Here is a 27,793-nt window from a genome sequence, read left to right as displayed (position 1 = left end):
AAAATGTAGAACTTAAAGAAATGTAATGAATGTTTCAAACGGGTTGATTATACATAGTTTGCTTATGTTATTATATGAGAAATTCTTTTTTCTATTTCTAATCATTTTTAGATACTTTTTCATTCAATATTTTTCTCAGATACATGATGAATTTATATCAATATATATGTTTACATGACTATTTGATTATCATTTTGTGACCAATGAAAATATAGAATTTTAACAGTGTTTTGGAGTGCAAAAAGTACTATAAAAAGTGATGCGAGTGGCGGCATTATTCAGTAACAGATATATATGTGTTAAGCTCTGTCCACACTATCAAACTAGTTTGACAAAGTGTGATGTGTCCAAATTATTATGTTTTGTTTGTTGTCGCTACACTGTACTCAAACAGACGTACATAGGACTACCGTTAAACACAATCCAAATAACATTTATTCAACATATCAACTATCGTGACTCGCGTCCATGTTAAAAAACCCTCTCTCGATCCCCGCTAGGTGGCGCTAGATCGATATTGCATACTACCACATCTCCCTTTTTCTTAGAGATTGATTAATCAGCTTTATAATTTTAAGTCGCGCAGCAACTAAACTTTAACTTTAAACACAAATTAACATTTAGAGTAAGATCATGTCAATCATTGAATTTCCATCTGTGTTTCAATAAAGGTCCAATATTGTTCATTATCAATCAGTGTTCAGTGTTTTTATTTTTGGTGAGTGATTATAGATCAGTGTTCATTATATGAAATTAGGATGTTACATATTCATCCAAATAACGTGGTCTTCGCCGGTTCCGTTGTGGTCTGGTATTTGATGGTGTTGATGCTTCCGGTGGCTTCGGGTTGTTGCGGTCGTCCGCTTCAGTTGGCGTTCCCGTATCGCTGGAGTGATCGTGATTGGTTGGAGTTTGGTTTTCCTTCACCTCACCATCTCTCTCCTTTGGTTGTTCTTGCATCATCACATCGTTGTTAGTGAGCTTCCGTGTCATTGCACGATTTCTTCTCACTGTTTTTCCATCCGTATCGATGTACACGGACCTGGGTGCCTTGTGGTATCCCGTGATTGTTCCGTGACGTTTCAAGTCCGGTATATATACTTTGTCACCCGGACTTAGTTGTTCCGCATCTGCAGCTCTGTGACGGTTGTCAAAGTTTCTCTTCATTTCACGTCTATATCTCTCCTCTTTCTGTCTAAGGTCAGTCTGGTCTGGTAGTTTTGGTCGGAGCTCTTCTGGGTGACATGGCACTCTTGTCTTTAGTCTCCGACTCATATTCAACTGTGTTGGTGAATACCCATTTTGAAGTGGTGTGTTACGGTACTGTAGCATTGCCAAATACTCATCGTCACACTTGTTCATGAAGGATTTGATGGTTTGTACTGCTCGCTCCGCCTCGCCGTTTGACTGTGGGAAATGAGGGGATGATGTTACATGTTCAAATCTCCAGCTCTGTGCAAATGCTTTGAATTCGTCAGAGCTGTATTGTGGTCCATTGTCTGAGAACAGGACGTCTGGTATGCCTTGACGACTGAATATTTTCTTCAATTTGGCAACAGTTTCTTTCGTATCTACATTCTTTGTGACAATGCAGACCTCAATGTCTCTTGAGTAATAATCTACAGCAAGTAGATAGTTACGTCCCTTGTAATGGAAAAAGTCGGTACCAACTCTAGACCATGGTCGGTTTGGGAACTCTGTTCCTCGCATTGGTTCTGCTTGACTTCTCCTGTATCTTGCGCACATCTCGCAGTTCCTCCCAACTTTCTCTATGTCTCTTGATATCCCTGGCCACCATACTGAAGACATTGCATTTGCTCTCATCTTTGTAATTCCTTGGTGACTGTCATGTAGACAACGTAGAATATCTGTTCTGAGTTTTGGAGGGATTACTAGACGTTTGCTCTTTAGGAGGAGGCCTTCATGTACAGAAAGGCTACCTCTTTCTTTCCAGTAGCTGTGCAGATAGCCGGATGCCTCTGATTTCTCGTTCCATCCTTCTTGAACATGGTACATCACCATTTTTAGAGTGTCATCTTTTCGCAGTTCTGACCTTATCTCCTCCAGTCTCTTGTCTGATGCTGGTAGAGTCACCATCACGCTGTTTACGAAACATTCTACCTCATTCCTTAACTTTTCTTCACGGTCGATCTCTTCGTTTGCACGTCTTTCTTTGTGCCTCGGCGATCTTGACAGTGCATCGGCTGTGTATAATAGCTTCCCGGGCACATGGTTTATATCAAAGTTAAACCTCATCAGACGCATTCGGAATCTCTGAACTCGTATAGGGAGTTCGTCAATGTTCTTGGTAGAGAAAAGTGGAACCAGTGGTTTGTGGTCGGTTTGGACTCTAAACTTGAGTCCCACTAACAGATCGGCCCAATGTTCAAGTGACCATGTGGTGGCAAGTGCTTCTTTTTCGATCTGTGCATATCTGCGTTCCGTTGCCGTCATGGATCTACTTGCATAGGCTACTGGTCTCAGCTCGCCATTTTCTTGTTTCTGTAGAAGCACAGCACCTAGTCCAAAACTGCTCGCATCGGCTGATATAACGGTTTCTTTTGTGGTGCTGTAGAGTTTCAGTACTCTGTCTGAGCTTAGTTCATTCTGTATCTTGACGAATGTTTCTTGTTGAGCTTGGTCCCAAACCCATTCATTTTCCTTCTTCATGAGATCCCGTAATGGTTTGGTGGTCTCTGCCAGGTTAGGAACGAATTTCATCTGTTGGTTTACCATTCCTAGGAACTGTCTGAGTTCTGTGACATTGGTGGGTGGTTGCATTTTCATAATTGCTTCGATTTTCTTTGGGTCTTTTCTCAATCCTTCACCATCGATTATCTGGCCCAAGTAATCCAGTTTCGTCTGAGAGAATTTGCATTTCGCACTATTTAGAGTTAGACCACTTTTGTCTAATCTCTTCAGTACTGCATTGAGCCTATTGTCGTGCTCTGTCTGATTGCTGCCAGTGATCAGAATGTCGTCCATATGACATACAACACCTTCTAGACCTCTCAGCTCTCGGTCCATCTGCTTTTGGAAGTACTCCGGTGCTGACGATATCCCATAAGGAAGACGTTTAAACACATACCTCCCAAAAGGTGTAATGAAGGTAGTTAATTTTGTGCTTTCTAGGCTCAGCTTCACCTGGTGAAACCCTGAGTTTGCATCGAGTTTTGAGAACACTGTTCCATTCGCCACCTTACCAAGTGTCTCTTCTACCTTTGGCATATGATATAGTTCTCTTCGTACTGACTGATTCAGCTTCGTTAAGTCAACACAAATTCGTACATCTCCATTTTGCTTCGGCACCACAACTATAGGTGCGCACCAGTCGGTTGGTTCATCGATTGGTTCGATAACTTCAAGTTGCACCATCCTCTCTAACTCTGCCTTTGTCTTTTCAAGCAGTGGTAGGGCAATTCTTCTTGGTGTTGTAAGGCAAAATGGTTTGGTATCTTCTTTCAGTTTGATGGTGTATTCACCGTCTAATTTACCAAGGCCTCTGAATAGTCCTGGGTATTCTTCCTTTATTTTCTCCTTTGTAATTGGAGAATTGACGTCAACTGCTTTCACACTATAGGTTCCTGGTATCTCATGGATCAGTCCAAGGTTGCGAATTGCTGGAACTCCTAGCAGTAGTGTTGTTGCGTTCTCGACTATATATACTCTTTCTTCTATCTCCGAGTTGTTTCCATGTTGTTGTTTCAGCTTCATGTCCACAAATCCTCGTGTTTTCAGTGGTGTATCGCCTGTACCCACTAGCGTCTTGTCGGTTGGGAACATTTCTCCGAATCGGTTTTGATACACTATATTTGGCATCACTGAAACTTGTGCACCGGTATCAATACACCATGACAGTTCTTGATCGGCTGCTCTGAGTTTGATGTGCCATCCAGGTTGTTTGTGTGCGTCTTTCAACTGTGACCTGTTAACTTGTTGGACACTAACACCACTTATCAGGAAAGGGTGTTCGTCATCGACTTGGTTGACTCTGCTTGATCGGCTTGCAGTTGATCTACACACTACCTTATAGTGACCAGTTTTTCCGCATGCATTACAAGTTGCTGATTTTGCTGGACAGTTCTGTTTTCCATATGGGTGAGACTTTCCACAATATCCACATTTCTGACATTTCCCCTCATTCGTTTGTGGGCGGGCTGCCTTGTTGTGTGAGTATTGTTTCTTGGTTTGCCCCTGCGTTGCTGGTCTCGGCTTTGTTTTATGTCGGACTTGGTCAATGGTTGCGGTTTTAGACTTCTGGAGTTCTTGACTAGTTGCCTCTTTCAGTGCAAGGATTCTAGTAGTTTTAGTCAAGGATAACTTTGCACCCTCGTCGTATAATTTCAGCTTGTAGCTGTCGTTAGTACACGAAAATGTTAATTTGTCTCTAACTGCTTCTTCTTGAAATTCCTTTGGGAATTTACACTCTGCCGCCCTTTCTTTCACCGTTGTGACCCATGAATCAAATGACTGGCCTGGTTCTCGCTGTAAGTGATGCCAGAACCGTTGCCGTAACATTAGTTGTGGGTCGCGCCGAGAAAAGTGTTCGTCAAATTTGTTCATTATGACTGTGTAGTCGTTCGGATCCTCAGCTGGGATTTCTTCTTCATTTTCTGGATTTTGCATTGCAGGCTTGAATTTAAAATTTGTGTAGATGTCAATGCTGTTATCGCCTATACAGTTTAGCAACAGACCTACTTTGATTTCGGTTTCTTTCTTAGAGTTCCCTGTTGCTTTGAGGTAAATCTCAAATTTCCTCTTCCACTTGTTCCATGCGTGTGATGGATTACTGCCATCTACAATTAATGTTTCAGGTGGCTTTATGAACGTTGCCATAATTATTCTTATAATTACTGAATAACTTACGGAGTTCAAATCTCTTAATTCCTAGGCTAGGCTGTGCGGTTTACTGCGTTGTGGTTGCTATGCAACTTGTTTACAATCGTCCGCTGTCGTGCGTCGTTGTGTGAGCGTTCAACCGCTCTCGCTATTCTCGCTAGGCTAGGCTACCGCTGGGGTAGGTATCTCGGAAATCGATCGTTACTGACCTTTCTGAGCGTTGGATGAGTCGATTCAGACACACTTCTGACACCATATTATGTTTTGTTTGTTGTCGCTACACTGTACTCAAACAGACGTACATAGGACTACCGTTAAACACAATCCAAATAACATTTATTCAACATATCAACTATCGTGACTCGCGTCCATGTTAAAAAACCCTCTCTCGATCCCCGCTAGGTGGCGCTAGATCGATATTGCATACTACCACACAAATATGGTAGTGATATGACATTATCATATCCATATATGGGCACATCACATTTTGTTGTCACATAAAGAGCGTAGACAGAGCTTTATGGATGAATAATATGAATGGTTACTATACTGTATTACAACAACAAGGATTGGTTGACTAGTGACAAGTGTAAACATTGTTTTAATACAATTTAGATGACAATTGGTCTGATTTGATATGATAGAGTTTAGCCTTTTAAGTAGTTTCCGAAGCTTCTGAAATAAATTGATAATTTTTAGGAATAGATATAATAATTATGTTTCCTGTATTTGATTGAAAACGTTTTTTGTGTTACTGTTTTTGAACAACCATAGATGTATGGAACATACATTAGAATAGATTTGTCCGACAGACACTTTGCATGTACCGTAAAGTACCGGTTCAGCCATGAACGGTTTCACAGCAGTTTTATTTTTTTATCTAGTTTCAACTTATACATCTATTTCTACTAATTATTAATCATCATAATTTATTCAGTGTAAGACTTCAGAAACGCATAATTAAAATTAATTGGAGATGAAAGGTGAAATCTTGAGATGTGCCCTTAGTTGGATGCAGTGTTATTATTATGGGATATCTTTGTTACCAATGTGTCTGTCTCCTCATACAATCACACGGGTCGCTGTAAATATAAAATAACCAAATAAGGAAGATGAAAACCGAGTAATCATCTTAGTGTATTAAAAAGCATCAAATTTTCAGCCTATATAAGGCATGTTTTTAATAGTATATAAAAATCATTCATCTACATAATATTTACATCAGTTCAGAACCAGATAATGCTAAAAAATCTGAAATTTTGGTTATCTTTAAAAAAAAATAACATATACATTTATTATGCAGTATTGTAAAAAGCATACGGTAGATGTCACTTCAAAATAAAATTTCAACAATTTTCTTTTTATTTATTTTTTTTTTTTGTAATCAAAACAAAATGTATTTAAAAAAGAAAAATGGTTTTTTTTTAACACACACACAGGAGATGTTCTATGTGTTGTACCTAAAATTGTGTACTGCAAGATATATAACAAATTCTGTATGAAATTTGTATTTGTATTGCAATAAAAATTGGGTAAAAAATTTAGTTAGTAAAGAAAGTAAGCATCATTGGTTAGTGCATAGAGATATTATAGTATCTCTATGGTTAGTGTAATTATTAAAACAAGATAAAAAGTTAAACAAACAAGATAAAAAGTTAAACAAACAATTACAAGTAAAATGACAAATTAGGTTATAAATTAATATACAATCATTAAGTACAGTCAACTCAAACAACATTGCTGTTTGCTTGAATTTTATTTTGCGAGTTTCCAGTTTTCAAAATGTTTTTATAGAGTTGACTCATGGAGGTATATCACCTCCATGGTTGACTGTACAGCCAATTTCCATAATTATTGTTACTAAAAATTCATTTAAAATTATTTTAGAAAAGAAAAATAACAACATATAAAATTATTATTAGCTCATTATTAGTAACACCTATTAGTTATGCTCACTTATTTACAATCAACCTGCAATTCTACAAAGCTTGTTGCAGATATCCTAAAACTATCTGTTCACTCATGCATACAGAGCTGTCCACTCATGCATGCAGAGATGTTCACTCATGCATACAGAGTTTCTTTATTATTAGTAGAGTAGGGAGGCGGGCGGCCGAGTCCAGGATAATCGAGACACAACCGGTGCAATTTAGACCGAACTCTGGTTAGCAAAAAGGGAGTATCCCCATATCTCAGTTTAGCTTTGTTTACCCCTTCTCTCAGTATGTACAATGTTTAAGATGTTTCATAACATAGGCACATTATAAATTCAGAATATTATTATTATTACATGCAGCCAAGATAATTGTTAACAAACATTGAACAAGCACAAAAATAGACATTAAACATTGTCAAATTCAAATTACATAGGAAAAATACTATAGTTATTGGAATGACACAATATTATGTACTATATATGTACTATATTTAATTTTGTTGTACGACATTGACCTTATAGCTATATTATTACACTATTTTAAGGGCTGACAAAAAAACTAAAGCTCTGTCTATACTATTAAACTAGTTTAACAAAAAGTGTGATGTACCCAAATATGGTGACATGTCATCCTGTCCATTTAAAACATAAACTGTTATAATGTAGGTGGAGCTTTAGAGGATAGCACAGTATGTGCGTGAGCTTTCATGTCATGAATGTGATATGAATATGACAGAAAGGCTAAAATGAGTGACCTTAGTGGGTCATGCTGGTTAACTTTCCTAAACTGTACCCAGTACAGTACAACCATTTTCTACAAGGCTAAATCCCAATCCTGCTTACACTTACAGATACCCAATTATATGACATGCCATTAAGTTTAAAAATATACTCAGTGATATGGGACAGAAATGCAATACACAGTCTACAGAAGGAACCATAAACATGAAAACATGCATGCTGATAGCAGTGGCATAACAGCTTTTAACGCGAACTGTCTAAGCCCAGGGGCCTGAGTTTACAGGAGCTCCTGAGCAGTCTCCAGAGGAAAAACTAGGCAAAATATGTAGAAAAAGCCTAAAAACGTAGGGTTCATATACCAGGGGCCTCAGGCCTCTGAGTTACACCACTGGCTGGTAGTAGGGACTGTAAGTTTAATACACAGCAACAAAGACAACAAAGTAATGGAGTTAAACAATGACCTCACAAACCAAAACCAATTCAGAAATTGGTGTAGGTTAAAAGGAATCCGTAAGCATTCCTCTTTGTTTATCATGTACTCCATTAATTTGTAGTTTTTGTGCAGTTGAAAATTAACAATATGAAACATGAAACACACGTCAACACCAGACAACGACGAACACAGACGTGGCAAGCTACAAATGCGAAAAATGAGCTACAAATGCAAAGATGATGATGCATGCAAAAGAACGAACAGCGGCAAAAAGCAAACACATGTTAACCGCAACAAACCTTCTGTTTCTATTGGTAGCGTTAGCACGGAGTGCTACTGGGTTTGTGTTACTTCGTGGATGCGGATATCTACTATCTGCGTTACTTCTGCGGAAGGACATTCGTAGAGTGGACATTTACATTTCACAAATAAAAAATAAAAAATTCGAAAATGTGCAAAGTAACACATTTAACCACAGTAAAAGGATAGAAAATTATATAAAAGTATATATTTGATGGAAAATTGTTGACACAGCACAAAAAATGGTAGCATTTCAAACGTGCACACATTTATAATATTGAGTATGTTCATTGAATATTAAAGAACAGTACAGTAGTTTTATAATAAATGAATTATGTATTTAAATTCATCATTACAACTCCATTTTAAAATCAATTCTTTTCATAAATAATAAAATAGTGTCCCAGATATATTTATTTAGCAAAAAATGTCTACTTGTCAGGCATTTACAGAGTATATCTTCCACAGTATGTTTGACATTACATATAATATATATAAACAATTTATGCAAATTTACACATAACAAATAAAATAATATTTTACTTACAGAGTCGAAGGAGTGTTACTAGTTGGTGTTGAAGCATTTCCTCCGCCTCCTCCTGGGCCTCCTCCTCCTCCGCCGCCACCTCCGCCTCCCCCTCCTCCGATTGAGTTTAAGCCACTGTTTGATGTACTACTGCTTGATGTACTACTGCTGTTTGTACTTGGGCTAGCAACGTTTGCAGGTGGAGGCTTAGGTTTAACCTGCTGTAAGTCTTGAGTCTCACTGCGAGAATTAAGGTATGTTATTATGATCAAAATTTTGAAAGCTTCCACAAGGAAGAGACAAATTATGGTAGATATTTGATGGCTTGTTTCATCAGGTTGTAGGATCAAAGAAAAGCTTGCGCAAGGAAGAGACAAATTATGGTAGATATTTGATGGCTTGTTTCATTAGGTTGTAGGATCAAAGAAAAGCTTGCGCAAGGAAGAGACAAATTATGGTAGATATTTGATGGCTTGTTTCATCAGGGTGTAGGATCAAAGAAATAAGCAAGTTTTGTATTTATTTTGTGTGTTTAGATATTGCTTGGTGGGTGATAGAAATGTTTGTTAAACAGTTACAATTTTTGTAGTAATAATATTGTCCATGTAGTTCTGCAATAGCAGTAATAACAGTATGTTGGAATGGGTTGTTACATATTTTGCAAGGAAAGAGAAATTAATTTAAACATTTTTTTAAAAAAGCGGGATAAATGGAGAAAAGGAAAAGGGCTTGACCACATGCAGAAAAGCATGCCTTCTTCCTAACCCCTAACCCCCCCCCCCCACTCCTGCAAAAGGTTCATTCAATCAATTGTAAATAGCATGCGTGAGAACTTACATAGTGCAAATATTTCTCTACACTAATGTGCAACAATAATTGTAACTCAGAACTGCATTCAAATCTCAAAAACAATCACATGAAGCGAATCAACATTCAACATTTATAACTAAAAAATAAATATATACCTAATTCCTAATGTAAATATAAAAAATATATTTCGGTAACTATATACTTATTACATATTATGAAAGAAGTACTATACTTCATTCACATTTTTTATTACAAAATTGCATAAAAAAATGTAGTAAAAAATATTGTTTTCATAAAGAATTAAATTATTATATTCATCATGCAAATTGTAAGACTACTTCTTGTAATTTGTAACAAAATGGCGTTTGTAGAAAAATTGAGTTCACATTCTAACGAGAAGTAAGCGCAGGATATACTAATGATCTACGGTAACTTTAGCAGTCAAAGATGCAAATCTAGTTCCAGCATTTGAAAGAATCTTTGGCATTCATTGCAGCGAGGAGTAACTGTTGCTATTTAGCCTCCAGGAGCGAAAGTTTCTATATAACATTCAGAGAACATGCAATACACTCAAGAGCAGATGAGGCAATACTCAGCATCCAATACAGTCAGGAGTAGATGTTGTAACCTTACAGCAGCCAGAACAGTCAGCAAGAAGATTTTTTTTCCACAGTAGCCATTAACACATACACTCAATTAACCAACCCCCCACATCTTTAAAAGCATAATTTCTTATTACTAAATATACGTAGTGAAAAACAGCACACTATCATTCTACTGGTGACCCGTCAGTTTTGTATAAGTTGACCAACATAACATGTACATTTATCCAACATTTAAGAAAGCAGCTAAGCTGTTTTCTCCACTTATTAGCTTAAACATCAGGTAATATCATATCATGTAATATACATTTATTCAAACATGGACTTATGAATTAGTCAATTCAAACACCAAAATAGTTAAGATAAAAATTTTTAGAGCAGTGCTGAGATGGTAATGAGTTATTCTTTTTAGTGATCTACTTTGGCAAGACTTGACAAAATCTTAGGTCAACTGGATTGTATCTTTGCTCAGAAGTTTTGCATGTGCAATATGTGTAAAAAATTGAATTAGTGCATAAAATTGAAATAGAAAAATGGTTTAGAAAAAAAAGATTTCTTTAAGAACAATCTGGCAATTGATACAGAACATTACAACATTTTTTTAACAAAATTGATAATGTCATTAATATTTCCTTTTGGTGATGTTTTTTATATATATACTTTAACAGAACTATATACTGTTCTCTGTTGCTATTTATTATCATCTTAATATGATTACAAATTATTTCAACAGACCTCTTCTTCCAGAAGCTCAGTGTTGATTCAAAAGGTCGCCTATCTATTGCTGGTTGACGCAGCACACTAAAGGAGAGCAGAGATAATGTTAGCAAGCAAATGACATCAAAATGTTAATTGAAAAAATTAGAAATTCAATTAAAAACTTTACCGTAATATAGAACATGTTTTGTTAGTTAGGTTCACTGAAATAACCTTTTGTGCCTATAGCATAGCATTGCCTGTATTACGGCATAAAGCATTCTTCACTGTGTGTACACAATGAAGAAAAAAGTAACTGACAATTTTGCTTTTTGTAAACTGGTAAAATGTCAAAACTTTGTATTTAATAAAGAAAATTTAAGGGGATACTTTCTCATGAAACAAACAAGGGGAAAGATATATGTTTTAACCTCCTATTCAGAGGACACCCCTATTAAAGGGACATTTGCTAGATCCTGAAGGTGTCCCCTTAATAGGTGCATAGGAGCAAATAAAGCTATTATTTTTTTTTTTAACATAAAAGGACATATGTCCTTAAACTTACTAAGCATCCATAATGCCTTTTTGTGATGGACAGAGTTTGTAATTTAGCATTGCAGGTTTAGCTATGATGGCAATAGCTTTTAATTAGCATTAGTGTATTTAGTAGTGATTTGATATTATTAATCATTATAATATAATGATATATTATATACATATATATATATATACATATATATATATTATATACATATAAAAAATATTTAAAAAAATGTTTTTTAAAACAATAATGTATATTATAACTACTACTACTCTACATTACATATTTAAAAAGGTTAAGATAATATAATATTCTCATTTTACTTCTAAAAAAGCAGTATAATTACAGCATATATTTTACATTATTAACTTTTAAAAAAATCTATAAATTATCTACAAACAAGAATTGTATAGAAACTAAAAAGATAACTTACAAACTTAATTTCTTTTAAATAACAATAAAAAATAAAAAAAATAATAAATAAATTAAAGAAACAGTGTGCATGTTATATTAATGTGATATTAGTTCTGTAATGTTAGTGGTGTTATAATTAGTTAAATAAATTAAGCAAAAAAAAGAAGGTTTTATGTTGAAATAAAAGTTTGAAATTGAAATAATTAATTTACTACAGTTATACAAACTTAAATGTTCTATAATAATGTTACACAAAATGTATTAATCTATACATGGCGAAATAGGTTATTTTTTATTTAGATTATTTCTCCATGATCTATACCATATATATATATAGCAAAGAACTTATAACACAAGAATCTCCTGTTCGTCCGAAGCGCGTAACAATTTCGAAAGGCATTGTGGGATAGAATAGAGCTATGGGTGGCGCCATTGTGAGCCATGGAGTAGGGCGCCCGCATCAAATTAGAAAGTCAAAATCATAGAGGGGATCTGCTAATACTCTAGGGGGGTAGAGTAATTGACTGAGGAGTAGGGCGCCCGCATCAAATTAGAAAGTCAAAATCATAGAGGGGATCTGCTAATACTCTAGGGGGGTAGAGTACTTGACTTCCTAGTTTGGAGGGGGCGCTGCTCCATGCTGTGAAATGGCGTCGCCCAGTTTGACCTTTTAACCCTGTACTTCCGATACTGTGTTTTGAATGCAAATTGAAGAACAGGAGATTCTTGTGTTATAAGTTCTTTGCTTATATAGTTACTTTCTATTTAGCCAATCAATTCTTACTATACTAATGCTATAGAACATAAATAAACATAACAGAAAACATATACAGCCAATATAAATAAATAAATTGTTGGCATACAAGGTGTATCAAAATAATGATACCAAAGATCTTATACCAAAAAGATGGCAAAGTCACCTATCCTAATAATACACAATGTTAGAAAACACAAGGGAAAACTCCCTTTGGTATAAAAAATATTCTTGGCATCCCCTGACCATCTAAGGTCTAAACAATATAATGTCAGCCTATCTTGTTGGTATAAGATCTTTTAAAAATTTACAGCAACACTTAAATGGGTAAAACACTTTCTGTATAAAACGGAATATATTTAAGTGACAATCAAACGGCAAACACTAGTCTAATGCCAAGAACAAACATGCCAAAATTTAATTTAAAAAAAAATGAAAACATACAAATGCCCTCATAAACACAATGCAAAACCCACTAAACTTAAGCAAAACATTTTGAACATATATGTTTTAAGATGCATGTATAGTGTAGTTTAAATTTTAAACACCATGTTTTAATGACCATGTGTACAGACATTTTTGTAATCTATTAAATTAAATTGTAATAGACAAAATCTAAAAATTTAATTCTCAATATGCCTTCCATGCCCATATTTGGAATAACTAGTAACAATCAGAAAAAGCGCATGTGAATTTACAACTACAGAAATTAAGATATTTACAAAGTGGAGCTCATTATTTTCATGCTGCGCTTGTTACAAACGTGTCTATGTTCCTCTACTGGGAACCTATAGTACTCATTTCAAAATTGAAGCATGCATGCATTTGTTTCTATACAGTTATCTACTTACGTTTCATCCGTTGTCGCTAGCGGTGGTTGGCTACTCGTACGTCCTATTCAAGAAAACAAGAACGTTAACAAATCTTTAAAATTCAAAACCAAACTAAATTAATATTTACTGGAACAGAGGCTTCTCACAAGTGAGGAAGCCCCTGTATAAATTAACAAATATACTATAAAAGATTTCAACAATTGATTGCACTCTACACTGTTTTAGTTTTAGGTGCTAGGTATATATAAACCTGTATTTCAAAAAATAATTCCAATATGATATTTATTTTCTAATTCCAAAAGTGAAAAAATAACATTATGAAAATAAAAATCCAACTCAAAGACTTAATTTTATAATTGAATCAAATTCTATTACTGTAAACAAAATCAGTACTAAAATATTCAGAATACAAATGAAGAGATGTAGACAATTGTCCACAAAATATACAAACAAAATGTCATAAAGTTCATTAACAAACATATGATGAAAATGACACACACATGACAGGATAAAGAACAAAAGATTAAAAAAAACAGTATAAAACATTTATCACGTCCAGAGAAGATAACTCTAAAAAAATATGTAAAGATCAATAAATATATAGACTCCGATATAAATCCACTCCTAAATTTGAGAAATTTCATGCAAATGTTTAAATTTAAACTCTGTAGACATTGTCAAACTAGTTTGAGAAAAAAAACGTATGATTTGCCTAAATATGGTAATGATATAACATCATCATGTCCATATATGGGCACATTAGATAAAGTTTGATACTGTAGACAGAGCTTAATACACACATCACACAAAATCCCATGTTTATGTTCAAACGGGGCTCACACCCGAGTCAGATATAAAAATAACATGATGGTGAAAATGAGTAAAGAAAAATGGTTGCCATTATATGTACCAAACCACTTGACCTTTGAACTTTAATGATATTTACAGGTCTATCTAATTCATCATAACATAATTCAACATGAATATACAACGTGATACTTAAAGATAGAATAAGAAACACGGTACTAACGTTTCCGTTGGGCAAGTACTTTTTCTGAAGGAACTTATGGAAGCAAGAAGAAAAACAGAACAACAATTATTATCAACATCATTTAAATTCAAATAAATTGAACAACAATTCCTTTAAATTTAGGCAGTAATTGCAAATTGTTAATAACAATTTAAAAGCAATGGCACTATGACAATGACAATACAAAAGTACAGTATTTTAATACTGAATGCTGAATAGCTCTTTGAAAGCATACTTTTCCTACAAATTTTAACGGCCTTTGTTTGTGTGTATACTAGTAGCACAATAAACTGTTATCATCTGGTACTTTTATGTAAAGTTGCATGTAACATAGCAAGCAATAAAACATGGTAAAGTTGTCTGAATGTATAAATAGACATAATATATATAACATAAAATGTTCATGTATTTTTGAATAATGTGTATGTTGTTTTTCTTATATCAGTAACGTTATCATTATTGGAAAAAAAAAAAGGACTGACATTTGATTAATAACAGAAAAAACATAAGTTCATGCACTGTACTTTTGAATATGTTTTATGTTGTTTATTTTTTAAAGTTATTTTATCAGCATTGAAAAAAAACAAAACAAAGTACTGAGAAAAAAAACCTGATACATCATTTAAAACAAAATAATTTCACTTATAAATACTTTAAATAATAACTTGTTTGCGGTTAGTATATTTGTTTCATTAATAATAAATACAAGTTTTATATACTTTGTTTTCCTATTTTGTATACCAGTGCTGTGCAACAGCTTAAAAACTATGCATTTATCCAACATTGTTAATTTCACATTAATATAAAAATAAATAATGATTTCTCGGTTGTATTTTTAAAAATTTTTTTGTTTAGATTTCTTTAGTTAAAAACTGAATTTCCAAAACTACAGCAAAACAACAATTGAAAAATAAAATCATAAAGCTCTGTCTACACTATCAAACTAGTTTGACAAAAAAGTATGATGTGCCCAAATATGGTAGTGACATCTCGTGTCCCATATATGGGCACATCACATTTTTTTGTCACATTAAGTTTGATAGTGTACACAGTATTCTGTAGCTTCGGTTCAGAAAAACGATAAAAAATAAAATAACTGCAAAGACTGAAAATTGTACAAAAATGCAAAGACTGAAAATTGTACAAAAACGCAAAGACTGAAAATTGTACAAAAACGCAAAGACTGAAAATTGTACAAAAACGCAAAGACTAAACATTCAATCAACCTGAATCTAAGCGAACGATTTCGCACGATGATCGCTTAGAGCGAGGTGAACGTTTCTCCGCTCCAGGTGACCGAGGTGGCTCATCTTGTGATCCTCCTAAGGACATAAGAAAAAGCTTTTCAAACCGAATTATCTGATAAACGATCCAGTAATAGAAATTGAACACACTGACGCTCACATACAGATGGTTTGTGATGGACGTGAACAGAACCAGGATAGCTATGACTGGGAGTAAAATGTTATCTATTAAAAACAAACATAAACAAATCAAAATAAAACAAAGAAATGAAATTAAAGTGTAAACAAATAAAACTTAACAAATAAAAATAATGAAAATTTAAAAAATGGAGATGGCCTCACCTTTGGGTAGTGGATACCTTATTTGTGGGCGTACGGGATACAAGTAGTCGTGATTCTGTGCATAGAAAGGGCCTGAGGAACATAGAAGCATGTCAAAGGTCAAAGGGCAAAATAAAAATGTGCAATTAAATTAAAGAAATGAAAAGGAAAATAAAGAAAAGAAAATAATTTAAGAGGTGTGAAGGGGAAAAAAGAAAAGCATTGAGGTCAAACCACCAGTATTCTTCAGGCTATGAAGCATGTTTACATTTACAGTGGATTGTATTATATTATTAATATTATGGACAAATGACTACAGTAGTAAAGTATGGCACACAGTGAATTATGGCATGGTGAAGTATGGCACGATGAAGTGAACAAAAACACTTATAATCAGAACATAGTATGTATATAGATAAGCAGACACAAACTTTTAAAGTACAATGAACATTATTAAATCTATACTATATTTACAAATTACAATTAACAAGGTGAGAGGAGGGAGAGGGGGGGGGGGCGAAATGTGCATAGCTTCAAGTATTAATTAAGGAGTAATTGGCAACAACAAACATTTGGTGTTAATACAAAAATAACTTATTTTAATTTTAACCTTTTTCATTGATCTCATTTTCGCCTTTTAGCATTCTGATCAGCTGTGCATTCCTATATCTGGTTTTGTCTTTATGCTTGCCTACATACAGGGATTGAAGGATATATTTTATACACAGAAAATATTACACAACAAAATACTTCAACACATAACTTAAGAGAAAAGCAGCATGATGTGTGTAAATGCTTTATACAAACCAAAGTGTAGAAAGGATAGAATAGTATACTGGATGAGTACCAACATTATTACTCAAATTCTTGGTTCATGTGTATGGTTGTTGTAAACAGACTAATACAACTAATTTAAATCATCGCAAAATGAAGAATATTTCAACTGTGCAACTTAATACCGTAGAGTAAAATGAAAAACAAAGAAAAGAAGAGGAAGATAAAGAACTAAAATGAAAAAAGGCAAGAAGAATAAAAGAAAATACTTGGAAGGTAGTAATAACAAAAAAGAAAGTAAAAAACAGAAGAATAAAATGTGATGAAAGAAGACTAAAAATATGATTCTGAAGTAATTAATAGGGAAAAAACAGAAATTTGATAAAAAGAGAAAAGACAGAAAACTGTTTTTCAAGAAAAGCAGACTGCTACATTTTCATAACACTAAAAAGGGCTCTTCTTTGGATCAAGTCAACAAGAGGAAATCATGCACAAAAAACTAAACACAAAATCTATTTTCCTATCACATTTTTATACATCTTTAATTTCAAAGTTAAAGGATAACTCCGGGTTTAAAATCTAAGTGGGTTTTATAATAAACAATAGAAATTCAAACACGGAGTTACGCTTTAAGGAAAGCTTGATTGATAGGATACCTAATAACTAAAGCTGTCTAAACTATCAAACTAGTTTGACAAAAGTGTGATGTGACCAAGTATGGTAGTGATATGCTCAAATATGGTGGTGATGACATCATATTTGAGCATATGGGCACATCACATTTTTTTGTCACATAAAGTTTGATAGTATAACCAGAGTTTAAGTAAAAGTTGTAAAATAATGCAGACATAGATACAAATTTCAACATAAAGTTTTATAGTGCAGACAAAGCTTTAAACATGCACTGACGGTAAAACATGACAAAACATATGTGAAGAATACTGGTGGTATAAACTGTGGAAGCGTGTGTATATCTAGATACTATTATGTTACCATGATACGTATGATATTTTGGATATTTCCTCATCTGAATTGACCTCCAGAAAACTGCCGATTTACAAGCAGCCAATCAAAGAACAGAATAGATGTAGTTAAGACGTAGTAATAGAAAGGATTACAAAGTATTTATATTTTAGATAAAATTCACAGTATAGAAAATGTATTAAACTGGTACACAGAAGAGTTTTTGTTGAGTTCACCAAAGCTCCGACTACACTATCAAACTAGTTTGACAAAAAAGTGTGATGTGCCCAAAAATGGTAGTGGTATGCTTAAATATGAGAGTGATATGACATCATCATGTCCATATATGGGCACATCATATTTCTTTGTTCGAAATTGTAGACAGAGCTCAAATAAATGTTGCTGACAGATACAAATTCCATTCTTAACTTCTTCATTCTTACCTAACATTTTTGGTAGGTAATTGTCATTGTCAACTCTAATACAATGTGTGCCAATAAAACTCTTCTGTGTACCAATCTTAAGCTATAAGTGACTGATACAAATAATAACTAATATCGATCTATATTTAAAAGTGTTATTAATAAAACTACTGTATAATACCAAAAGGTTTAAAAATTGAGATTTTAAAATGTTAATCAACTGCATAGTGCATAAAGTGCTTATTTATTTGGGTTTAATTAATAACGCAATTATATGGGTTTCTTTTGACTTGTATTGTAGAGATTGTATTAAACAGAGATATAACATTAAATGATTTCCAATTCTAAAAATGAGTTAATAATTCTACCACAGATCGCATTAATATCAAATATCTCAAAGTTATTAACTGTTTGTTAAACTAAATCATTATTTTTGAAAATGGCAAAAAAGTATTAATTCACCAACACCGATAGAAATTGCGCAAAAGAATTCACTATTATTAAGGGCTACGAAGATGGTAACGAGACAGGGGCACAAGACGTAACATGTCACTCTTACCCGTGCTCAAGGAATTGGAGCTCTTCTTATTGGAGGGCGGAGAAGAATTCGAGGAATGAGTTGACAACGAGGAACGTGAACTTATCGATTCGGTGCTACTGCTGGAACTGTACAGCGGATCTGTAAACGTGACCAACATTTCATATATTGTAAAACCTCAAAAAGAAGCCCATGGGCTTCTTCTTCATGACATTGAGTGATGGGTTGATTGTTTATCCTTTATAGGCTATATTATGTGCTTCTATGTGCATTGTAATGTTAACTGTGGGAGTCATTTAATGTTAATTAAGTGCAAGTCATTTTGATGGTAACTGTGAGCCACTTTGAAGCATTTCCTAAAATATACATATATAGCATGGAAAAAATGCAACAACATAAAAACCACTTTATATTTAAATACATAAAAAATAATGTTTGTCAACATAAAATTGGTGGCACCAACAAACTACCAACCATGGTTGTTATATCATGAATATTTACAATTTATTTATTGTTTCTGTCTTTCTCATGTACAGTAAGACAGTTATTTGAGATAACTGGTTTCAATCATGAAATGAAATAGATAGCAGGGATGTGTTTTGCATGAACAGCCAAGGTGGTGGGAAAAGTCTATAGAGGTTCAAATGCTTAATTATATGTATGAAGAAAAACAGCAACCCATGCAGACCTATCAATACATTGTTGTCTATCTTATGTCAATTTTAATAGTGAAGTAAGTTTGTACTGCATATTGATGTGGTACTGTGTAATAAAATAGCCCTGTAGGAATGACAGTACTTTTCTTTCGATTTAACTGCAAAAGCTCTGTGAAAAGGCCAGAATTTTTACCTCGTCATTGCAATGCAAAAGTTCAAAAGCTGAATGCAATTTTTGTTATAATTCTAAACAAGGCAAAACACTATTTGATACTCTAAGCGAATTTAAAAGCAGTGAGATATGACCTAGAAAACTATAGTATTTAGAAATTAAGCAACCTCTATATATACCGTATATTTCGGTGTATAAGTCGCACTTTTGACACGCAAATTTGACCTCTAAATTAAGGGTGCGTCTTATACACCGAACATAAATGCCTCACCACACAGATTGTACATAATCGTCACCTTGTTGGCGCGGCTAGGCCTAGCCTAGGCCTGACCATGGAGGTATAAAAAAGATACCTCCATGGCCTGACTGAGTAGGCTAGGCCTACTGTAGCTACAGTGTACTAACGTAACGGCAACCTGCTTCTGCCTAGTTTTCAAGGCAGGATTTTTAGCGTGATGTTATACTAAATATGATGAAAAGATTTGTTCATTATAGAGCTGTTTTTGGCGCTCCGATTAAATTTCATTTGTAAACGCTTACGATTTATATTTATTTATAGTTATACGCACGATCGCCGACCGCCGTACCCCTAGCCTAGCGCAAGCCCTTCTTGGCGGCGGCCACATGGTGTACGGTATTCGACTAGTATATTCTCCAGTTGATTATAGCATGGACCTAGCGTATACACTTCTCGGATACATAGATACTAATCGAATACGATTGTCCGTGAAAACGTGCGCCCTCTCGAAATGATCGAGCGAGGCAAGCCCACACACGTGCATGTTACACACACGGTCATGCACTCGATGTTGCGGGTACGAAACTCATGAATAACAAGTTAGAAAGAACTTGTTGAGGCTGGGCGCGACCGAGCCTAGGTAAGAAAAAACCTAAATAAAGACTCCGTTGTAGATATAACAAAATATATTGTTACAATAATATTGATAACAATTTAAAAAAACATTGTTTTGATGAAATATAAAGTGCGTCTTATACATCGACGATATAAAAAATACCGATATTTTACTCTCAGTTAGGGGGTGCGTCTTATACACAGGTGCGACTTATACACCGAAATATACGGTATATATATATATATAATAATAATATAATAATAATATAAATATGTTAAACTGTACAGTAGAACCCTATTGAAGAGGTGTCCCCTTATTAGAGGTGTCCTCTGAATTGTTATGTCCTAAAAGGGGTTCTACTGCAGTAAAATTTGAAGTTATGTTTCACTATATAATACCATTCATCATCTCTCTCTACAATGTACTATCATTTCTAAGCCAGACACTCAGTGTTCACTTGTACACACCCTTACCTTCAGAGTACACAGGCTTAGGCCGTCCCTTAGTTTGGCCCACTATTGGTGGTCCCTTCACGTACAAGCCTCTTTCCTGCAAGTGCGAATCAATCTCGTTCAGCAGTTCGGATTGCAGCGTTCCACCTTCTTTATGACGTGGAGACTCGGACGTCGGTAGCGACTTGGCTGTTTTTCGGAACTCGGCCGGAGACTCTTGGAATGTTGAGGAAGGCTGCGATGGAAGGCTGCCTGTATGTGGGCGGGGCGAGCCGATGCTAGCGTTACTTTGATTGATGGCTGCTTTATTTAAGAATGTCACATCTTTCTCATCTGGAGTGCTTGTAAAAATCTTTAAATAAAGAATATTAACACCATTAGGGCTAGAGATTTTTTTCTGTAGTAAAAACACCTATTTTCCAACATTCAATCCAATAGAAAAACTACTCTCATTGCAATACAAAAGATTGGATGGGTTCAGCAGTTCATGTTACAATTGTTAGGCCTCCTTATCCCCTCATCACCCACCACTGTAACAAATGAAAGACTGCTGGTTACTAGTTATTACACAAGGGACCATTAGGGAAGAAGGCTGTTGTCTGAGCTCATCAACACCTGTGCGTATAGTAGTCTGAGACTCCCAATAGGTCATTCAACATTTTCTCTCCATCTCATTACACCATACTGATTGTATATACCTTTTCATAATTTTCGATGAGTATTTCAACTACGATATTCGAGAACTTAATATCCATAATTGCAGCCATAGTCTCTTCTTCAGCTCTCATTAGTGTTGGACCGAAACACACTCCAAGATTGGAAACGGTCATTTTATTTTTATCGTCATTTTCAGAAACCCTAAAAAGAACAATTTGATTCATTGTCACCCACAGATTGGGCATTTGAACTTTATGTGTAGTAGTAGTGTTTAATCAATCAAAGATTAAAACAAAGTAAAAGTTTAAGATTTTAGCTGGATTTGAACCTAAAACCTTTCAATTATAAGGTGGGCACTGTAACCACAAGACCACACTTTCAAACCTACTTGTGTAGATGCTTCATTAGGACTGCAAGCATTTCAAAGTTGGATTCTGGCAACTGATGTACCAGTTTGTGTACATCATTCAGCCTCAACGTTTTGGATTCCTTTTCTACAAAATACAAAATCGGTGAAACCTTTACTCAACAATCAAATTCCAGGCTAAAGTTAAAGAATTGTTACAGTACAGAAAACAAAAAGCATTCCTTAACGTTCTGTCTACACTATCAAACTTTATATGACAACAAATGTGATGTGCCCATATATGGACATGATGATGTCATCTCACTACCGTATTTAAGCATATAACTACCATATTTGGGTACATCACACTTTTTTTGTCAAACTAATTTGATAGTGTAAAAAGAGCTTTAAAAAAATAGATAAATTACTTACTTGCTGCTGCTATGAACTTGTAATGATACTTAAACGTCATCAATGGTTCTGGTAAATTCCTACAAGCAACAACAACAAAAAACACAACCCATATTAATATGTGTTTATAAATTTAAAGACAAATTACTAAAAACATGACAATGCTGTGGGTATCAGTGGCTATAAATGACAATTCTGTGGGTATCAGTCGCTAGATCTCAATGGAGATACAAATAAAATAAACACTGAAAAAATGACAATGCTAAGGGTAAAGTGGATGGATCTCAATGGAGATACAAATAAAAAAGGAATGCAGAAATGCCAATGCTGTGTGTATCAGTCGCTAGATCTCAATGGAGATACAAATAAAATAAGCACTGAAAAAATGACAATGCTGAGGGTATAAGTGGATGGATGTCAATGGAGATACAAATAAAATAAGCACTGCAGAAATGACAATGCTGTGGGTATCAGTGACTTGATCTCAACTGCAAAATAAAATAAGTTGGTAAAGTAAAACAGCCAGAAAAAAATGTCAAGCTTCCGGAAAACGCTATTCCTTCGTCATAGCAATATCTTTAAAAAATAAAGATGTTATTACAACTTGACTGTTTATTATTTATTATATTACTCTATATTTTTTATTTGGTTTAAGCAACATACCTAAAGTAGTTCTTAAGTGCGCTGGTAATTGTCTTGATTTCAAATTCTCCAGAATTAGACAAATTTACATTCGATCCTTTCCTCCTATCTATAAGACAACAATTATGGTGAAGAAACTGTGGTTAAAACCTGGTTTCCATTAAAATCGCTACAGCGTTTCCATTAAAATCACTACACGCGCAGATGTTGCCGACGCAATCGGGAAGGCTCCCCGATTCATCGCAGTCAAATCGGCAAAGTTCAACCATGTTCTGTACTGATTGTGTCGGCGATGAATCGTATACGCGTACCAAAGAATATTTAGCGCTCGCGTACTAGATCCCCGATAAATTCTAGCGTTTCCATAGAAACGCTACGCTCTGTCGTGTAGCGATTTTATGGAAACCAGGCTTTAAACATAATAGACAGCAATGAAACAAAATCAAATTCATTGCTATATCAAAAATTATAGAAAATAAACAATTACTATTATTAATTATTATATTGTAATATATTAATTATTATGTAATGTGTGATGCAGTTGTCGGATTTTCGTATTACATCATTACTAAATTCTCACGCATTAATTATAAATTCAATTATTATATAATTTCCATAAATTTACCAGTGTTTCATAGATTAATAAATAATTTTGCATAGATTTACCAGTACCTTAAGCGAATATTATTAACATAAATTCACCAGTGTTTTATAAATATGAGATTATATCATTTACATATTTTACCCAGAGTGCTTTATATAAAAATATAGATTACAAAATTCTGCATAGATTACCAAATGTGTAAACAAAATTTTGCATAAATGCGTTATAATATTTAAATAACTACTGTACCAGAATGCAGTAATAATTATATACACGAAGCAAAGAATACCACAATCTGCATTGTACTAATTGGTTCTAATTGGGAAACGATAATTAGTTTAAGATTTTAATCAAACCAACTTTCACTACTGTAGGAAAAAGTCATCAGTGTTTGACAGGCAAAACACTTAAAATAACCACATTCAACCTATGGCTGCCGGCGTGGGTAGAAAACACTAAACTATGAGGAAGGATATATTAGCAGGCGTGGTTTATTTCTGAAATCACTATTAATCAAATTCTAATTAATGTCCAAATACATTACACAAATACATTTTATGTTTAAATCTATTATAACGATTAATTTTAATTATGATTTTGTATACTTTTTAAATTAAAAAAGAAATGTTCAACAACATTTAACCTACAGTATGGTTGTCAGGATAGGTAGCAATACTAACTATGAGGAAGGATAAATTATATATTATATAGTATTTATATATTACAGAATATTAGATACATTTTTCAGAATATTCAGGCACAGCATAGTAACATGTAGATTGAATTAAAATTCATTCTAGCGTATATATGATTCAATACAAGAAAAGCGGTAAAAACCCAAACAACAAAGCTGAAGATTTTAACAAAAATATAGTGGAAAATGTACCAGGACGGTACATTAAAAGAAGAATTTTCTTTGTAAATACATAAAAGAATGTAAATAAGTTACACTCCCATGCTACCCCCATTATATACTCTATCATGCATGGAAAAAACTTTTTTTTTGCACAATATTTTAGGCTAGTTACGCCAGAGAATAGAATACCACTTTATATTTGGCCGTTCTCTTACTTTTACTTACGTTTTTGGTTTGAGCCTTGCTTGGAAAAAATGTAGAACAACTTTTAATTTTTCTATTTCGATTGCCATATTATACTTTGTTTAGTTGTAAGAAGAATGTAACTATATATTTAAATATTTGAGAGAAATAAAAATTCTTAAGAGAAAAGAATGAAAGAAAAAAGTCTTACCTAAACAAAGGTTAGTAAGCTTCAGGACTTTAGATCCCACACCAACCACACGATATAGACCCTGGTCCTCAATACCTGTAGATAACAATAACAATTTTAAGCTCTGTCTACACTACCACACACACACTACCATATTTGGGCACCTCAAACTAGTTTGATAGTGTACACAGATCTTTATTATAATTCACCAAATATATGCGTGTCTGTCCAGCTTTATTCAGAGACTAGGGGTCGCACGGTCTTCAAACTTAGTGGGTGGAGCTCGGTATAAGAAAGGTTGTTCGTCAGGTTGTCAAGTTCAAAGGTGGTGGTACACCCCAAACTGTGGGTACAGGTAGGCCTACTCTTGTATATAATGTAATTAATACAATACATCTGGCTAGTGTACACTTAGCAAACCAAGTGCATCTTTCAGAGAGGGTAATGTTCTGGTACATTTCAGCACACTGAATGTTTTCCACTATGAAAATCTATTTGCATGAATTGAAAGCATTGAATAATGTACAAATCAATATTTAAATATAAAAGCTGTTTTTGACTTGATGAAAACGTGCAACCAGCTATGACCTCTCACTTGCTAAATCCAGGGGCCCCAAGGGCTCAAAGGGCCCCCGAGCATGAGCAGTTCAATGCAACTACACACCATTGGAGGGCTCCTTAGGAGTGCTAAACCAGGGGCCTTTGCCCTATGCCACCCTAACCCTACCAGAACTCTGGTATGTTAAAAAAAAACCGGCTTAAGACCTAAGCTAAGACAGTGTTTCTAGTCATCTTTAAGGTTTCAAAAAAGCATAATTTTATTTCTACGTACCTCTACTTTCAATAGCTTCTATGCATTTACGAATGAAATTAAACCCAACATCGTTCAGTAAGCCTACAAATAAGATATACAATTATTATACACAACAAAGTTCACAAGTACATTAATAAAGTAATTATTAAATTAAAAACAAAGTTTAAACTTTATTAGAGTAATAGAATAAGTAATATTAAATTAAGTACAAACTTTCTGTTTCTTTTTATCAATCTATTATACACAATTACAGAATAATTAGATTTATTAATAACAGGAAATTTCAACAATTTATAAAATGTCAATTAACATTTTATTCTATTACAGGATATGAATTGCTTCCTTTATCATTTAGTTTTAGCTCTAGTTTTTTTATTTTTTAAAACATTTTTTACAATAAAGCAAACATTTGATTGGAACAATGAACCATATTAAACATAAAATTCAATACAGTGATTGCGAATAAAATTGGGTTTCTTATTATTTCAGCACAAGTAGGTAGGTATTGAATGTAAAATATATATTTCTTAACAATCAATTTCAAAATTAATCTCACAAAAATATTTTAAAATACAAATTACTTACTATCGTCAGATTTAGAAATCTGTGGATTTAAATAAACCTGAAAAAAAAAGTGATACACGTATGTGTTACATATATTTATAAATCAAAATATTATACAAAAGAACTCGCAAATTTTAAATACTTCTAATAGACATTTATAAAACGACATGTAATGTTGGGCCGGACACGTCTGTTGAATAATATAATTTAATCAGACTGAATAAAAGATATTTTTAGTTTTTTTTTTATATCTGGTGGTTAAAGCCCCATTCCCTACGTTTTTTAGATCTAATTTAAGATCACAAACTATATTTAATGTAAAAATAATACTATATGGTCCTATTGCGATAACTTTTTTCGTCTTTAAACGGTTAAAAATGTGAAAAATAAGTCGATTCTAATAATTATAGCGGCCCGCTATAAATCCCAAAATGCATTGCGCGCGGATTGATATTTTTGTAATTCGCCCACTTTTCGATCGATCGTGAGGCCAAAACAAATGGAAGACTCCTAACTTTTCAGCGAAAATACCGGGTTTTCCCCAATTTGTATCAACGGAGTCTGGCAAAAATAGAAAGACAATTAATGCAGCAACTATACAACGTCAGGCTAGGTATATAGGTAGCGTACGATGTTCGTACGTTACCGATGTTTACCAGCTAGGCCTACAAAACTAAGCCTAGCTAGGCTAGGCCTAAGACCGTCCACGAGAGGTCGATCGCCGCGAGCTACTTAGGTAGTGCATTGTTTCTCACTTTTTATCATAATTTACCATAAAACGTACATTTAAGACAAGGAATGACATGATTTAATGTTTTTAAAGTGATATATATGTATTATTTTCCAAAAAACGTCCAAAATTGCAGGGAAGGGGTCTTTAATCTCTGTCAATGATTGTTGTATCCATAAAAAAGAAAAAAGTTACCATATTTGTGTATGTAATACAGTAATAACATTTTATAATTTACATAATTTCTGTAGTCATATGTGGATTTTTTTTCCTAGAGGAAACGCTAATCTAGGGTTTTTTCCTAGAGGGAATGCAAATCTAGGTACATACTGGTTCTTTTCCGCCCATGGCTTCCATCCATAGATTTCGTTCATTTTCTGAGATGGCTTGTAATGTGATCACATTTGGTCTAAAAAAGTCAAAATATAATTAGTATCAAAATACAATAAGTAGTGTTTAACAATCGATATTCAAAGTTGAAACAAGGGTATGGTAGGTTTTGTCTAGGCCTAATAAAAAAATGTGGAACACATAATTTTGGTACAGGAAAACGAAGTTGGGCACCTGGTTTCTATTGTGCATCATTCATAAATCTAGCCTGTCACAAAATTCTCCAAAAATTTGCCCATGCAATAGTACACCAAGCTATTGGAATGGGAGAAATAATGCATGTCACATGATAAGAAATCCACCAATCAAACCACAAGGATACGTGTTATAACACAATATTATGGTACAGAATGAGAACCTACCTTTCTCTTACTGTAATATCAAAACAGAATCTCTTCTCAATTGACTCAGTCATTCGTCTAAAAAAAGAAAATAAGATAAAAGCAAAATATTAATAGGATATTTAGCACATAGAGAATTTACAGTTCTTAATTAAATCAATAATTTAAAGAATGACTTTATTTACAATCTTCACTTCTTATCTCTGAGAATATA

At 34.0% G+C, this 27,793-nt stretch overlaps 1 protein-coding gene across 20 annotated transcripts in view; it reads right to left on the bottom strand.

Moving 5' to 3' along the window:
- LOC140049304 (rho GTPase-activating protein 26-like) overlaps positions 1-27,793 on the bottom strand; it is a 61,255-nt gene that overhangs the window by 5,159 nt on the left and 28,303 nt on the right. Inside the window, exons 13-32 of one of the 20 annotated variants that reach the window (XM_072094154.1) lie at positions 27,601-27,657; positions 27,179-27,257; positions 26,140-26,176; positions 25,573-25,635; positions 24,762-24,836; positions 24,593-24,607; positions 22,929-23,016; positions 22,287-22,345; positions 21,897-22,002; positions 21,550-21,709; positions 20,873-21,203; positions 18,739-18,858; positions 17,788-17,841; positions 16,631-16,711; positions 15,682-15,777; positions 14,456-14,488; positions 13,444-13,486; positions 10,923-10,988; positions 8,797-9,015; positions 8,249-8,335 (exon numbers count right to left, since the gene is read on the bottom strand). In XM_072094154.1, coding sequence (XP_071950255.1) covers positions 8,249-8,335; positions 8,797-9,015; positions 10,923-10,988; positions 13,444-13,486; positions 14,456-14,488; positions 15,682-15,777; positions 16,631-16,711; positions 17,788-17,841; positions 18,739-18,858; positions 20,873-21,203; positions 21,550-21,709; positions 21,897-22,002; positions 22,287-22,345; positions 22,929-23,016; positions 24,593-24,607; positions 24,762-24,836; positions 25,573-25,635; positions 26,140-26,176; positions 27,179-27,257; positions 27,601-27,657 — 1,869 coding nt within the window. Of the gene's footprint in view, positions 1-8,248; positions 8,336-8,796; positions 9,016-10,922; positions 10,989-13,443; positions 13,487-14,455; positions 14,489-15,681; positions 15,778-16,041; positions 16,114-16,630; positions 16,712-17,787; positions 17,842-18,738; positions 18,859-20,872; positions 21,204-21,549; positions 21,710-21,896; positions 22,003-22,286; positions 22,346-22,928; positions 23,017-24,592; positions 24,608-24,761; positions 24,837-25,572; positions 25,636-26,139; positions 26,177-27,178; positions 27,258-27,600; positions 27,658-27,793 lie in introns of all 20 variants that reach the window. The other 19 variants (XM_072094159.1, XM_072094157.1, XM_072094158.1 and 16 more) reach the window with 19 other exon arrangements.

This window comes from Antedon mediterranea, chromosome 5 (assembly GCF_964355755.1).
Source record: "Antedon mediterranea chromosome 5, ecAntMedi1.1, whole genome shotgun sequence".
Lineage (NCBI taxonomy): Eukaryota > Metazoa > Echinodermata > Crinoidea > Comatulida > Antedonidae > Antedon > Antedon mediterranea.
The sequence above is the reverse complement of the archived record's forward strand: the minus strand, read 5'-3'. Positions and strand labels throughout refer to the sequence as shown.